Here is a 15844-nt window from a genome sequence, read left to right as displayed (position 1 = left end):
TTCCAGTACCCCTCCCAGGGACTCCAAGAAGGCCGGGTACTCTGCACTACTGTTCGGCCCATAAGCCGAAACAACAGTGAGAGACCTATCCCTGACCCGAAGGCGCAGGGAAGCGACCCTCTCGCTCAGCGACCCTCTCGCTCAGCGAGGAGAACTCCAACACATGGTGGCTGAGCTGGGGGGCTATAAGCAAGCCTACACCAGCTCGCCACCTCTCACTGCAGGTAACTCCAGAGTAGAAGAGAGTCCAACCTCTCTCAAGGAGTTGGGTTCCAGAGCCCAGACTGTGCGTGGAGGTGAGCCCGACTATCTCTAGCCGGTACCGCTCAACCTCCCGCACTAGCTCAGGCTCTTTCCCCTACAGTGAGGTGACAATCCATGTCCCCATAGCCAGAGTCATTGTCCACGGTTTGGGTCGTCGGGACCCCCGCCCACGACTGCCACCCATGCAACAAATATGTGATATATTTCATTTGAGGAACAATTATCATTTTTAGGATGTTTATTTTACCCAACAGAGACAGCCCTACTTTGGCCCAGTTTTGTAGGGTGCTCTCAATTTTCTGAATGAGATGAAGAAGATTTTCTGTCATCATGTTTTTTACCCCTGTGGTAAGCTTGATGCCTAAATATACCAGACCTAAAGGAAGCCATTTAAATTGCCAATTTTCCCTAATATTTGGTGAAGACAGGCTAGACAATGGCAATGCCTCTGACTTCCCCCAATTTACTTTGTACCCTGAGATAAGAGAGAAGGAATCAATCAGTGATAACACATGAGGTACAGCGGTTTCTGGATTTGTGGTTATCAACAAAACATCAAATATCTGCCTTCTTTTGTTTTAAATACAGAAGAAGCTTCTTGCTTATAATAGCAAGATTTGTTCCCTTTATATTCCAAGACAGCACTTCAAGCATTTCTGCCATAATATTCTGTTATTTCCAATTTTCACCTTTAACCATCAAGTCTGATCTTTTTCAAAAATAGAATAAAAAAACCCAAATGCAGTAACCATCGAAGAACAAGATGGTTCTCCACAACCTTCACTCTCGAGCAGAACAACAGAATAGTACGTCCGTGAAACTTGTGAAAGTCCCTGACCGGCCGCCCCCCCACCCCCCCAAATCGATATCCAGTGCTTCAGTGAGAAGCTTCTGTACAAACCACTGCATGTCTCGTCCTTCGGCTCCTTCCACTACTCCGACTATCAGGACATTGTTACTGCAACCGGCATCTTCAAGATACATTATTTTCTCCTGGAGCTGCGTAATGGTTTTTACCGCTGTGTCCAGCGTCACTCCTTGGGTTTGGCCTTGATCTTCCAAGGTTGAAATTCGGGCTTCAGCGTCATTCTTTTGAGCCCCCAGCGTCTCAACTGCATTTTGGACTGCATCCATGCCTGATTTCAGACCACTCATGCCTGACGCGATACCCTGTAGCAACATTTTAATGTTTGCTATTTCTGCTGTTGTATCGGTCTGGGTTCCCGACGTTGGAGCCGCCACCATGTTTTCTTCCAATCTTCGTGATTCGGTCGCTCACCTAGGCTTCTCAAACCGTACTGTGTAATAGTTTTCTGAACTGTCTGTATTCCAATCTGCTGTTACGCTCCCCCACGCACCTATTTTTAAGTATTTAGAATAATAAAATAAGTATTTTAAGGGGGGTAAGGAGGACGGCTTCACAGAGCTCTCCCCTACGCAGCCATCTTGGGTGCCCACTCCACTGGAAGTCCAGAAAACATGTTTTTGAAGCTGTTTGCTGGAAATAGCTTTTAGGATAATATTCTCACCTATGTCTATTTCCCTCTGTTTCAGTCCCTTTCAGAATGTGATGTTTCTGGTGTCTGTAGCTTTAAATGCAAATGGACTGCTAGCCATTACATACAATATATAATAATTACATACTGCTGCTCATTTGCCCACACCCCACTCATAAACTGTTACCATGCTAGCGGGGAGAGTGTAGACTCTAGCGTAGCACTAGCCGTGTGAAAGTAGCGGACATGGTGGCGATGAGCAGACCTAGTTATTCAGTAGAACTAGGTCTACTGAAACTAGAACTGTACATGTTTGAACGTCAATCGAAGGAGGGGAGGCTCCTGCAGAACCTCAGACTCAGAGTATTCAGCAGAACGCTTCTGAATGGTTAGTCAAAAAATGTGTTACTACAAGCAACTAGAAGCTAGCGGTTAGCCTTTAATTGTTCTCAATGGCAAAACACATGCTATAACACGCAAGGGTTCAAGCTAATCCACAAAAGAAACACACAGCTAATTATTTGTACAATTACATGCCCCTCATCTGCAGGTATTCCAAGCAACATTGGAAATTACCTTGAATTGGTTGCCTAGGTCCAGCTTGTGTAAGCTATTTTGGGATGGTTAAGAATGTAAATGTTTGTATTTTTTCTGATTGTCATCTCCCATTAGCTTTTTTTTTTCCAAAGTCAAAGTCAGCTTTATTGTCAATTCTTCACGTGTACCAGACATACAAAGGAATTGAAATTATGTTTCCCACTATCCCACAGTGAGACAAGACATTTCTGACAAAAAAAGTATATAGTAAAGTTCACAAGCACAAAGAATAAAGACAGATGTATCCTAACAACTACAGTAAACAATAAACTGAAAATAAATACTAAAAATAAACAGCAGAGAATAGGGGTTCACAGTGTAAATGTAGAAGTAGCAGCAAAAAGTTTAAGTTAGAGGATCGTAATAGTGCAAAGACAATCAGTAACAGCAGCAGAAGTTTTCTGTTTGATAGAAGTGTGCAAGTGGCATAGTAGTGCAAAGACAGTCATTTATGTGGATGAGAGAGTTCAGAGTCCAGAGTGGGCAGTTTTTAGCTTTCTGACAGCCTGTTGGATGGAGCTGAGGGGAGAGAGGGGAGAGAATTTAGCATCCTAACAGCCTGGTGGATAAGGCTGTTGGTGAGTCTGGTGGTACGGGAACAAAGGCTCCTATACCTCCTCCCAGAGAGCAGGAGGCTGAACAGATTATGTGCGGGGTGGCTTGCATCGCTCACTATTGTGATCGCTTTGCGGGTGAGGCGGGTGGTGTATATGTCTTGCAGGGTGGGGAGTGGGGCACCAATGATCCTTTCAGCTGTGTTCACTATGTGCTGCAGGGCTTTCCTGTTGTGGTCAGTGCAGCTCCCGCAGTCAGTGCAATCCACGCGGCTCTTCTGTCCTCTGCAGCTGAGACACAATGGAGTGATTTGTGCTTGTCTTAACAGCCAACAACAGAACACTTCACGTGGCGCCTTGACATTCCTAAACCGGTGCTTTGGATAGCAAAATGGCAGATCTCTGAGAAGGTAGCGCCGTATCTGGTCGGTGGAAAGACACTGTATGTATGCTCTGATGGGAGGGGGGTGGAAATATTCAAATGTACCGGCCAATGATGTCCTTGTCTCTCAAAAAAGCATGGACAGTCTTATTTCACAGTTTGTATGTGTGTGGCAGCACTATTAAGACCCATAATAACACCCCAAATCCCAGAAAAAGTGAGTTTTTCATAATATGGGACCTTTAAGGTTAGAGTTAGGTGCTGACATGCTTATCGTGTCACTTCCTGTTTCTGGTTGCTGCCTTAGGAGTAGCGTGCGTTTGTCGCTCTTGTTCCTCTGAGTGTAATTTGCTCTGTGTTTTTACAGCAGCCTTTTATCCGTGCTCTAAAGTAACATTAGTTCTGCTCAAGCACCCATAAGACTGTTTATTTAGCGAAACGTCAATTTTATTTGTCTACGCGCTTGTCTGCTCTGTTAGCTACACCAGCTTAGCCTAGCAGCTAGCGATGGCTTCTCTCTGTCCCTCTCCAGCTCTCTCCTGCTTGGTGTGTCACATGTTTAGCTACTCCTCTGCCTCCTTTAGTGATACTGGTACGTGTAATAAATGTAGTTTATTTGGTGAGTTGGAGGCGAGGCTTAGTGAATTGGAAGCTCGGCTCCGCACTATGGAAACCAAACCATTAGCTGTAGTTAGCCAGGCCCCCATAGCCGGTGCGGACCGACCAAGTGCAGCTCCTGCTAGCCGTCCCTCGATAGCTCCCGAGCAGCCGGGAAACCAGGGAGGCTGGGTGACTGTTTGAAGGAAGCATAGTCCCAAGCTGAAGCCCACCGGTCACCACCAACCGCTTCATGTTTCTAACAGGTTCTCCCCACTCGGCGACACACCCGCTGAGAAACCAACTCTGATCATTGGAAGCTCCATTTTGAGAAACGTGAAGTTAGCGACACCAGCGACCATAGTCAAATGCCTGCCGGGGGCCAGAGTGGGCGATGTCGAATCAAATTTGAAACTGCTGGCTAAGGATAAGCGTAAATACCGTAAGATTGTTATTCACGTCGGCGGTAATGACACCCGGTTACGCCAATCGGAGGTCACTAAAATTAATGTGGAATCGGTGTGCACATATGCTAAAACGATGTTGGATTCCGTAGTTTTCTCTGGACCCCTGCCAAATCTGACCAGTGATGACATGTTTAGCCGCATGTCATCATTCAATCGCTGGCTGTCGAGGTGGTGTCCAGCAAACGGTGTGGGCTTCATTGATAATTGGCAGACTTTCTGGGGAAGACCTGGTCTGATTAGGAGAGATGGCATCCATCCCACTTTGGAGGGAGCAGCTCTCATCTCTAGAAATCTGACCGATTTTATTTATGAACCTAACCCCTGACAACTCAGAGTTGAGACCAGGAGGCAGAGCTGCAGTCCTACACGCTTCTCTGCGCCTCCATTAGAGTGGTTACCCACCCAACACTCCATAGAGACTGTGTCTGCCCCCCGACCACGTAAACTAAGTAAACCAAAAGCACCGAGAAGAGGAGTTAAACATAAGCATCTAATTAAAATTAAAACAACCTCTGCAATAGTACAACAAGATAGGAGAATTAAATTAAATGCGGACTCCTCAACATCAGATCTCTGTCCTCTAAAGCTGTTCTGGTAAATGAGTTAATATCAGACCATAATATTGATTTATTTTGTCTGACTGAAACCTGGCTGTGTCCTGAAGCGTATGTGAGCCTGAATGAAGCTACTCCTCCGAGCCATATTAATACTCGCATTCCTCGAGGCAGTGCCGGAGGAGGTGGAGTTGCAGCCATTTTTGACTCAAGCCTTTTGATCAACCCTAAACCTAAACTTGACTATAACTCATTTGAAAGCCTTGTTCTCACTCTTTCTCATGAAAAATGGAAAACAGTGCAGCCAGTTTTATTTGTGATAGTATACCGCTCTCCTGGTCCTTACTCCGAATTTATAGCTAGGTTCTCAGAGTTTCTATCAGGCTTAGTCCTTAAAGTAGATAAAGTAATTATTGTAGGTGACTTTAATGTATATGTCGACGTTGATAATGACAGCCTTAGCACTGCGTTTATCTCAGTATTAGACTCAGTTGGCTTCCGTAAGAATGTACATGAAACGACTCACTGTTTTAACCACACCCTTGACCTTGTTCTGACATATGGCATTGAAATCGAAGACTTAATAGTCTCCTCAAAGAATCCTCTTTTGTCAGACCATCATTTAATAACTTTTGAATTCATATTACCAGACTACCAGCCAGTAGGCAAAAATTCTTACACCAGACTCCTGTCTGATAGTGCTGTAGCTAAATTTAAGGATATGATCCCATCAGTATTTAATTCAATGCTATGTTTCAATACAACAAAGGATTCCTATGCTAACGTTAGTCCCTCCCAGATTGACTACCTGGTTGATCGTGCTACAGGTTCATTGCGTATGACACTTGACTCTGTTGCTCCCCTAAAAAAGAAGAAAATTAAACAGAGGAGGTTAGCTCCATGGTATACTCCTCAAACCCGCAAATTAAAGCAAACTTCACGGAAAATAGAAAGGAAATGGCGTTGTACCAATTTGAAAGAATTTCGGTCCCCCTGGTAAGACAGTCTTAAAATATACAGGAAAGCCCTCCGCAGTGCCAGGGCAGCCTATTACTCTGCAATAATAGAGGAAAATAAGAACAATCCCAGGTTTCTCTTCAGCACTGTAGCCAGGCTGACAGAGAGCCATAATTCTGTTGAACCATGTATTCCTTTAGCTCTGAACAGTAATGACTTCATGAGCTTCTTTAATGATAAAATTCTAACTATTAGAGACAGAATTCATCGGCTCCTGCCGTCAACAGGTACTGTTTTGTCTTCAAACACAGAAACCGTAGAAACTGTTACTCAATCTGTCGCAGTTTTAGACTGTTTTACTCCTGTTGACCTTCACCAACTAATTTCAATAATTTCATCAGCAAAATCATCAACCTGTATTTTAGATCCAATCCCGACTAAGCTGTTTAAAGAACTATTACCTCTAATTGACTCTTCAGTATTAGACATGATCAATCTGTCTTTATCAACAGGCTACGTACCAAGGTCCTTTAAAGTAGCTGTGATAAAACCGCTACTTAAAAAGCCTACACTTGATCCAGGGGTTTTAGCCAACTACAGACCGATATCCAACCTTCCCTTTCTCTCAAAAACTCTTGAGAAAGCAGTTGCCAATCAGCTGTGCGACTTTCTAAACAATAGTAGTTTATTTGAGGATTTCCAGTCAGGATTTAGAGTACATCATAGCACAGAGACAGCACTGGTTAAAGTTACAAATGACCTTCTAATTGCATCTGATAAAGGCAAGGGCAAGGCAAGGCAAATTTATTTGTATAGCACAATTCATACACTAGGCAATTCAAAGTGCTTTACAGAAGAATAAAAATCATACATTTTGATTATAAGAGAACAAAAAAATAAAAATAAAATACAATTAAAGGAAAATTAAAAACAGACACCAGTAAAAGACAATAATTTAGCATTTAAAATGATTAAAACCATTGAGCAAATACATTTAAGTAAAAGCTGTAGCAAATAATAATGTTTTCAACTCTGATTTAAATGAGCTGACACTTGGTGCAGACCTCAGGTGTGCAGGGAGAATGTTCCACAGGTGAGGAGCATAATAACTGAAAGCTGCTTCACTTTGTTTGGTTCTGATTCTGGGAACACACAATAGACCTGTCCCTGATGACCTGAGAGGTCTGGATACTTCATATGGAGTCAATAAATCTAGAATATATTTTGGTCCTAGATCATTTAATGCTTTATAGACCAACAGTAAGATTTTAAAGTCTATTCTTTGACTCAAAGGAAGCCAATGTAGTGATCTGAGGACTGGTGTGATATGGTCCATTTTTCTGGTGTTTGTAAGGACTCGTGCAGCCGCATTTTGGATCAGCTGTAGTTGCCTAATTGATTTTTTTGTTTAGGCCAGTAAAGACTCCATTGCAATAGTCCAACCTACTGAAAATGAATGCATGAACAAGTTTTTCCATGTCTTCTTTGGACAGACAACCCTTGATTCTGGTTATATTTTTCAGGTGGTAGTAGGCTGATTTGGTAATCAGCTTTAAATGGTTGTTAAAATTCAGGTCCGAATCAATAATTACACCAAGATTTCTGGCTTTATCTGTTGTTGTCAGTGACATGGAGTTAAGTTGAGCACTGATCTTTGACCTTTCATTTTTGGGGCCAAAAACAATCACTTCTGTCTTATCTGCATTAAGCTGAAGAAAATTCTGGCACATCCACTCATTGATTTGATGAATACACTCACTCAGTGAAAGTAAGGAACTGTAGTCATGTGATGACACAGAAATATAAAGTTGTGTATCGTCTGCGTAAGTATGATAAGAAATATTATGATGCTCCATAATCTGAGCTAGGGGCAACATGTAGATATTGAAAAGAAGTGGTCCGAGAATGGACCCTTGTGGCACCCCACACATCATCTTTTTTCATTCAGACACATGCTCACCAATTGACACAAAGTAGTCTCTATCTTGTAAATAGGATTTGAACCAGTGTAGTACAGTGCCAGTAAGTCCCACCCACTTTTCCAGTCTGTCAAGAAGTATGTCATGATCAACCGTGTCAAAGGCAGCACTGAGATCTAATAATACTAAGACTAGGGTTTTGGAAGCATCATTATTCAGATGTATGTCATTTAAAACTTTGATAAGTACAGTCTCAGTGCTGTGGTGTGGACGAAATCCAGACTGAAATGCATTAAAACGATTGTTCTGCATCATGAAAGCATGCGTTTGTTGAAAAACAACCCTTTCAATAATTTTTCCTAGAAAGGGAAGATTTGATATTGGCCTGTAGTTACTTATTACTGAAGCATCCAGATTAGTCTTTTTTAGCAGAGGTTTTATTACTACAGTTTTCAAGGCCTGGGGAAACTGACCGGAATGAAGAGAATTATTTATTATCTGCAACACATCTGGAGCTATGCAATTAAAAACATTTTTTAAAAAGTTTGTTGGCAGAGTATCAAGGCAGCATGTTGTGGATTTTAACTGTGATACAGCTTCTGTCAGCCTTGTATGATCTAGAAGGTTAAAATGTGCTAGATTAACTGGAGAACAAGAAGGCACAGATGGACTTATCATTTTGCCTGAGCTGGTGCTGTACACTGTTTGTCTTATCCTTGAAATTTTATCTGTAAAAAAGGCTGCAAAATCATTGCATGACTTGTTGGACAGCAGCTCAGGAGGGACTGATACTGTGGGGTTTGTCAGTCTGTCCACAACAGAAAATAAAGTGCGGGCATTATTACAGTTTCTGTTGATAATCTCTGAGAAGAATGCTTGCCTTGCCTTCTTTAGTTCATAGTTATAGGTGTGGAGACTGTTTTTGTAAATCTCATAATGAACCTGGAGTTTGGTTTTTTGCCACCTGCGCTCTGCCTGTCTGCAGACTCTTTTCTGGACTTTGACCAGTGTGGTGTTTCTCCAAGGTGCCTTTTTCCTTCCTGACAAAACTTTGGTCTTAATTGGAGCAATGGAGTCAATAATAGTCATAACTTTGGAACTGAAATCATTTACAAGGTCATCAGTTGACGCTGAGGGCAGTGTTGGTGATGGTGTAAAAGACTGAGTGAAGACTGCACAGGTGTTATCAACGCTTTTTGATTACCTCTGTTCCACTTTTGTTACGAATAGCAGGTGTGGCCATTTTAAATGACACACAGTAATGATCAGAAAGAGCAACATCAGTCACCATAACCTCAGAGATATTAAGCCCTTTGGAGATAACCAAATCTAATATATGCCCTTTGTTATGTGTTGAATGTGTTATGTGCTGAGCCAAAATGTTCCAGGATGTTTAGAAGTTCTTTAGCACATCCATCTTTGAGATTATCAACATGAATGTTGAAGTCACCCACTAACACAACACAGTCAAAATCAATACAAACAACAGACAGTAGATTGGCAAACTCATCAGAAAACTTTGCATTGTATTTTGGGGGCTTGTAGATGGTTATGAAGACTGATCGACAGGGAGACTTTGAGTGGCAACATATTCAAAAGATTCAAAATGACCATAAGAGACTCTCTTGCATTGAATGCTATCATTAAACAAAATGGCGACTGCACCTCCTCTCTTATGCATTCTTACTTCACTTATGAAACTGAAATTCGGAGGGGCTGACTCATTGAGAACTGCTGTGCTGTTATCTTGTCCTAACCAAGTTTCAGTTAAAAACATAAAATCAAGCTTATGCTTGATGATAAAGTCATTGATTAAGAATGATTTGCCTGCCAAAGACCTAACATTTAAAAGAGCTAAGTTAAATGTGCTAAAAAGTCCAACATCCCCATGTTTTAGAACATACTGTGGCTGACATGGAATACATGTTAAATTCGATGATGTGATGTTTCTGGAGAGATGGACCGATCTTCTCCTCCTACCTAAGGAGACATGAATCAATGAAGCTTCCGGCACAATGGGCCCTGGCTTTTCCTTGGAAAAGTCAGGCATAACATTTGCCTTAAAAGCTGGACCCAGAACACATCAGTTACCAACACAAATAGGTGGCTGTGCTGGGCTCTTACTAGGGGACTGGAGTAGGTTCAGATCAAGCCGTGGAAGGGGTGGAGGTGGTGCCCGTCGGCGCTGTGGTGGTGGAGGGGGACAGGGTGGTTGTAGGGGGCGGGGTGGAATTTGGGGGGACAGGATCCCAGATGGGCGAGGAGTAAGCCTGATACCAGCACTGACAAGTTTGTTCATTTGGTCAGTAAACTCCAGTAGGGGGGATGAGGGTGATGGGATACCCAGTGAAGATGATGAGTTGGATGGAGTTTGGGCAAAGGATTTGTCTCCGTACTAGTCTTATTGGATCTTAGTGCTGCATTTGACACCACTGACCATGGCATCCTATTGCAGACACTGGAACACTTCATTGGCATTAAGGGAACTGCGCTAAGCTGGTTTAAATCCTACTTGTCAGATCACTCTCAGTTTGTACACGTTAATGACGACTCCTCTGTGCTCACTAAAGTCAGCTATGGAGTTCCGCAGGGTTATGTGCTTGGACCAATTCTATTCACCTTATATATGCTTCCTTTAGGTAAGATTATCAGGAAGCACTCAATAAATTTTCATTGCTATGCAGATGATACCCAGCTATATTTATCAATGAAGCCGGAAGAAACCAGTCAGTTAACTAGACTACAAGCATGTCTTCATGGCATAAAGACCTGGATGACCTGCAATTTTTTGATGCTAAACTCAGACAAAACTGAAGTTATAGTACTAGGCCCTAAACATCTTAGAAAGTCACTTTCTGATGACATAGCAGCTATGGATGGCATTGCGCTGGCCTCCAGCACCACTGTAAAGAATCTGGGAGTCAACTTTGACCAAGACATGTCCTTTCACTCCCATGTAAAACAAATTTCAAGGACGGCCTTTTTTCACCTACGTAATATCGCAAAAATCAGGCATATTTTGTCTCAAAATGATGCAGAAAAACTAGTCCATGCATTCGTAACTTACTATCAGGCTGCCCAAATTCGTTGCTGAATATTCTCCAGTTGCTCCAGAACGCTGCAGCACGTGTCCTGACAAAAACCAGGAAGAGAGATCATATTTCTCCAGTACTAGCCGCTCTGCACTGGCTCTCTGCAAAGTTTAAAATAGAGTTTAAAATTCTCCTCCTTACTTACAAAGCCATAAATGGCCAGGCACCTTCTTATCTTAAAGAGCTCATAGTACCTTATTGCCCCACTCGAACACTGCGTTCCCAGAATGCAGGTCTACTTATGGTTCCTAAAGTCTCAAAAAGCAGAACAGGAGTCAGAGCATTTAGCTATCAAGCTCCTCTCCTGTGGAACCATCTTCCAGTCTTTGTCCGGGAGGCAGACACTGTCTCTACATTTAAGAGTAGGCTTAAAACTTTCCTTTTTGATAAAGCTTATAGTTAGTGCTGGCTCAGGCTTGTCCTGGACCAGCCCCTAGTTATGCTGCTATAGGATAAGACTGTCGGGGGACCTCCAAAGATACACCGAGCTCCTCTGTCCTTCTGTCCCTCTCCATCTGCACGCTTTCATGTCCTACCACGGCGTGTTACTAACTTAGCTCCTTCCCCGGAGTCTCTGTGCTTTGTCATCTTGCAGGTTACACAGTGGCTGAATCTGGATTGTGGATTTCAGCGTCTCCCGCCTTGGCCCTGCCTGACATCCACTGCAACTGCTACTACTGTTACTACATCCACTGTCACTGTTACTGTGATTGCATGTCTGTCTCTCTGTCTCTCTGTCTCTCTCTCTCTCTCTCTGACTGCATTTCTGTCTGTCTGTGTGTCTGTCTGTGTCTGCCTGTCTCACTCTCCCTCTCTTGCTCTCCCTCTCTCACCCAACCGGTCGAGGCAGATGGCCGCCCACCCAGAGTCTGGTTCTGCCCGAGGTTTCTGCCTGTTAAAAGGAAGTTTTTCCTCGTCACTGTCGCCAAGTGCTTGCTCATGGGGGAATTGTTTGTTTTCTGTAGATAAAAGAGCTTGGTTTGTACCAGCTCTATATGGAAAGTGTCCTGAGACAACTTCTGTTGTGATTTGGCACTATACAAATAAAATTGAAAATTGAATTGAATACCAGCACTGCAGCAGCCCTCCCTTGATCTGCACTCTGCCCAAGTACCCCCCCCCCCACAGTATTCAGCTCACCACCTCCAACGCCACCCCCCACTGTTCCTACCAACCCCCCATCCACTTCACAAGACACTCAGCCCTCAGCCCCTATGCTCCAACTTGTCTCTCACACCTCTCAAGGTAAGAGTCAGCTGAGGAGGTTAAAGATCAGCTGAGCGGGATCATTGGACATCTGTTCAACCTGAGTCTGAGGCTGGGAAAGGTGCCGCGACTCTGGAAGACGTCCTGCGTGGTACCTGTGCCAAAGACCCCACATCCCAAGGACCCTAGCTACTACAGGCCAGTGGCACTAACATCGCACCTCATGAAGGCCCTGGAGCGGCTGGTCCTTGCCCACCTGCGTCCCCTGGTGAGCTCGTCCATGGACCCGCTGCAGTTTGCGTACCAGCCTGGCATCGGAGTGGACGATGCCCTCATCTTCCTCCTCCATCGAGCCCTGGCTCACCTGGAGTTGCCGGGGAGCTCTGTTCGGGTCCTTTTCCTGGATCTCAGCAGTGCTTTCAACACCATCAGACCAGCCATCCTGAGGAACAAGCTGGAGCTTTCAGGAGTGGACCAAGATCTCACATGCTGGATAGTGGACTACCTTTCCAACCGCCCACAGTATGTGAGGACACAGGACTGTGTGTCAGGGACTGTCCTCTGCAGTGTGAGGGCCCCCCAGGGAACGGTGCTGGCACCGTTCCTCTTCACCCTCTACACAGCTGACTTTTCCCACCTGTCACCCAGTTGCCACCTGCAGAAGTTCTCTGATGACTCTGCCATTGTCGGCCTCATCACAGATGGGGACGATAGGTCATACAGAGGACTCATTCAGGATTTTGTGGACTGGTGTCAGCAAAACCACCTGCTGATTAATGCGGATAAAACCAAGGAGCTGGTTGTGGACTTCCACCACCGCCCGCACTCTCCCCCATCACCAGTGAACATCCAGGGAAGGGACATTGAGATGGTGACATCTTAGAAGTACCTGGTTGTTCATCTGAACAACAAACTAGACTGGACTCATAACACCACAGCACTTTATAAAAAAGGCCAGAGCAGACTCTATCTGCTCGGGAGGCTGAGGTCTTTTGGGGTGCGGGGGACACTCCTGAAGACCTTCTATGACTCTGTTGTGGCCTCTGCCTTGTTCTATGGAGTAGTCTGCTGGGGGAGCAGCATCACAGCAGCTGACAGGAAGAGGCTGGACAAACTCATCAGGAAGGCCAGCTCTGTCCTGGGATGCCCTCTGGAACAAGTAGAGGAGGTGGGGGAGAGGAGGATGACAGCCAAGCTGTCCTCCATGACAGACAATGACTCCCACCCCCTCCAACACACACTCACTGCACTGAGGAGTTCCATCAGTGATAGGATGCTACATCCAAAGTGTGTGAAGGAGTGGTATCACAGGTCATTCCTTCCTGCAGCTGTCAGACTTTACAACAGAAACTGCTCCAAGTAGAGGGTACAATAATTTGTATTACAATCTGTGCAATAACTTAACTGAACATGGGAAACAATCTGTGCAATAACTGAACTGAATATGAATATGTGAGACAATCTGTGCATCTGGGCAATAACTTGTGCAATATTTTTGGTACATTTTCTTGGGATGATGTTGTTTCTCTTTCTCTTTCTATTATACCCCTTTGTATATACTGTGTTAATTGCACGCACTTGTTTTCTTTTTGAATATTCTATTCGCTTATTGATGCTGCTGTGAAATTTGGAATTTCCCCTCAAGGGACGAATAAAGGAATATTGAATTGAATTGAATTGAAAGAGTTGACAGACATGATGTGACTTAATCAAATCAGAAATAAACATCCAACACATTTATCAGGCTCCACACTCATTCAGATCCTGACCACACAACTGTGTCATGCTGATTATCTGATTCAATTAGATCACAATTAATCATGCTGGTGTTTCCTTTGATTGTGGTAGATATTCTGACGATGGGTGAAACAATTCAGTATTTTTTAAAATTTGTATTAAGAACTATGTGTATTTGTGTGTGCAACCAACTGATGCTTCACGGGGACGACTATTCTAGTTCAATTCTATTGTGTCTTTGACAAATGAGATTAAACATTTGCAGGGTTCAAACACACAGACACATGATTGCTGACAAATACACAGACACATCCACAGCCAAGAGAAAAGTAAACAGACGATGAAAAGTAAATGCACAGCCTGAATAGCAGTGTGAGGCTTATACTATACAGATGATGTTGTCTGTGGATCAATACACTCCAAGGCTCCTCCTGATCTTCCTGTCGCTGACACCCTGTCTGTGTGAGTCTGCACTCATATCTAAACACACACTGAAAGCATTTCTTGTCAGCTTTCTAGCAAACACACTTTTTTCTTTTACAAAGAAAAAATTGATTGTTATATATGTTTGAGTACTGTTTATGTTAAAATTGCTGGTGATACAACACTGTAAAGGCAAATGAAGTGTGTTTTAACCCGAGTCTGTCAAATCTGCAGTCATACTACGTTTGAACCTTACAAACCAAATCAAGTAGAAAGGCTGAAAGGGTTCAGAATAACTGTGATGCCCAAAGTTGAGTTGGAACAGCCTGAGGGATCAATTGAGGTTTCATGGAGACTACAGGAATGGAAAGGGGAATCTAGTGACCTCGATAGAACATAAGTGCGTATGTGGCTGTGGTGGTTATGGTTATGGTTAAGGTAAGTCTCCAGGAAATTAATGTAAGTCTATGTTAAGTCTCTGAAAAATGATGGAGACACAACTTTGTGTGTGTGTGTGTGTGTGTGTGTGTGTGTGTGTGTGTGTGTGTGTGTGTGTGTGTGTGTGTGTGTGTGTGTGTGTGTCTTTGTGTGTGAGTAGGACATACCCGAGGTTGAGGTGTTTCAGCTTCTGAAGACTGCTGATCTGAGTGGGCAGCTCTTCAATCTGGTTGTTGAACATGTTTAGGACCTCCACGTTCTTCAGCTCAGAGATGTTAGCAGGCACGGCTGGAAAAACAGAGGAGAGAAATGACAACCACATCAAACGCATGCACAAGGACTTCTCATGAAGCACTTCTCCTCAGCTGCCCAATCCCTGACAACCAATTCATCATCATTAGCTGTAGGGCCCTAACAAACCTCAGGCAATTAATAACTCAATTAGATAATGTGTTGGTCATAACTCTACACACTGACATTGGAAAAGCCAACATATTGCAGTTTCTCTCTTCACTTGTGTTTACAGTTTTATTCCCCCACAGTCTGCAGCCACACGGGCTGACACAGATCACTGGGCTGGTAACAAAGAGCAGAAAGTTTATCAGATTATCAGTCTGATCGATGGAAGAAGAGAAATGGAAGAAGAGGGAAGAAAGAGTAAACCATTCAGGCCCTGACCTGAATGCTGTCAGGAGAATGAGTGTCGAGAGGTGAGGTCTGTGCATACTGATACTATATCAGCTGGACCTGTGTATATGTGTGTGTGTGTGTGTGTGTGTGTGTGCGGCATCACAAAACAGTTTTTTTTTTTAAACCCTTTACTTATGATGTAAAAAGTGGGTGCCACTCAGATGAGGACTGCCAAATGAAAAGTGAAAGTAAAAATATCTGGCAGTATGTGCTTTCTGTTTGTTTTTATCTCTTTGTTAAATAACCATATATTGGTGGTTCCGAAACTGACATTTGACGGACAGCTAGGCTGTGTCCCAAGAGAATTCATAAGTTTAGGGTTTAGACCAGTGGCTTTCTGTGGGCACACACATGCATCAAGGGCAAAATCTCCAACCCTCCTGAATAATCTTGTGTCTGGGACCCAGGAGAGAGAAACGAGTGAAGGAAGAGAGTGATAATTCTTTCGTAAAAGCGACTTCTTCGTTCCAT

The 15844-nt window shown here is 43.6% G+C and overlaps 1 protein-coding gene across 2 annotated transcripts in view; it reads right to left on the bottom strand.

The window, feature by feature from the left end:
• The window catches only part of rsu1 (Ras suppressor protein 1), a 99308-nt gene that overhangs the window by 60299 nt on the left and 23165 nt on the right, over window positions 1–15844 (bottom strand). For both annotated transcript variants that reach the window (XM_070986344.1, XM_070986345.1), the window contains exon 4: window positions 14851–14971. In XM_070986344.1, the coding sequence (XP_070842445.1) occupies window positions 14851–14971 (121 nt within the window). The remainder of the gene's footprint in view (window positions 1–14850; window positions 14972–15844) is intronic.

This window comes from Chaetodon trifascialis, chromosome 18, assembly GCF_039877785.1.
Source record: "Chaetodon trifascialis isolate fChaTrf1 chromosome 18, fChaTrf1.hap1, whole genome shotgun sequence".
In the NCBI taxonomy this organism is placed as follows: Eukaryota; Metazoa; Chordata; class Actinopteri; order Chaetodontiformes; family Chaetodontidae; genus Chaetodon; species Chaetodon trifascialis.
This window is presented reverse-complemented; position numbering and strand designations above follow the sequence as displayed.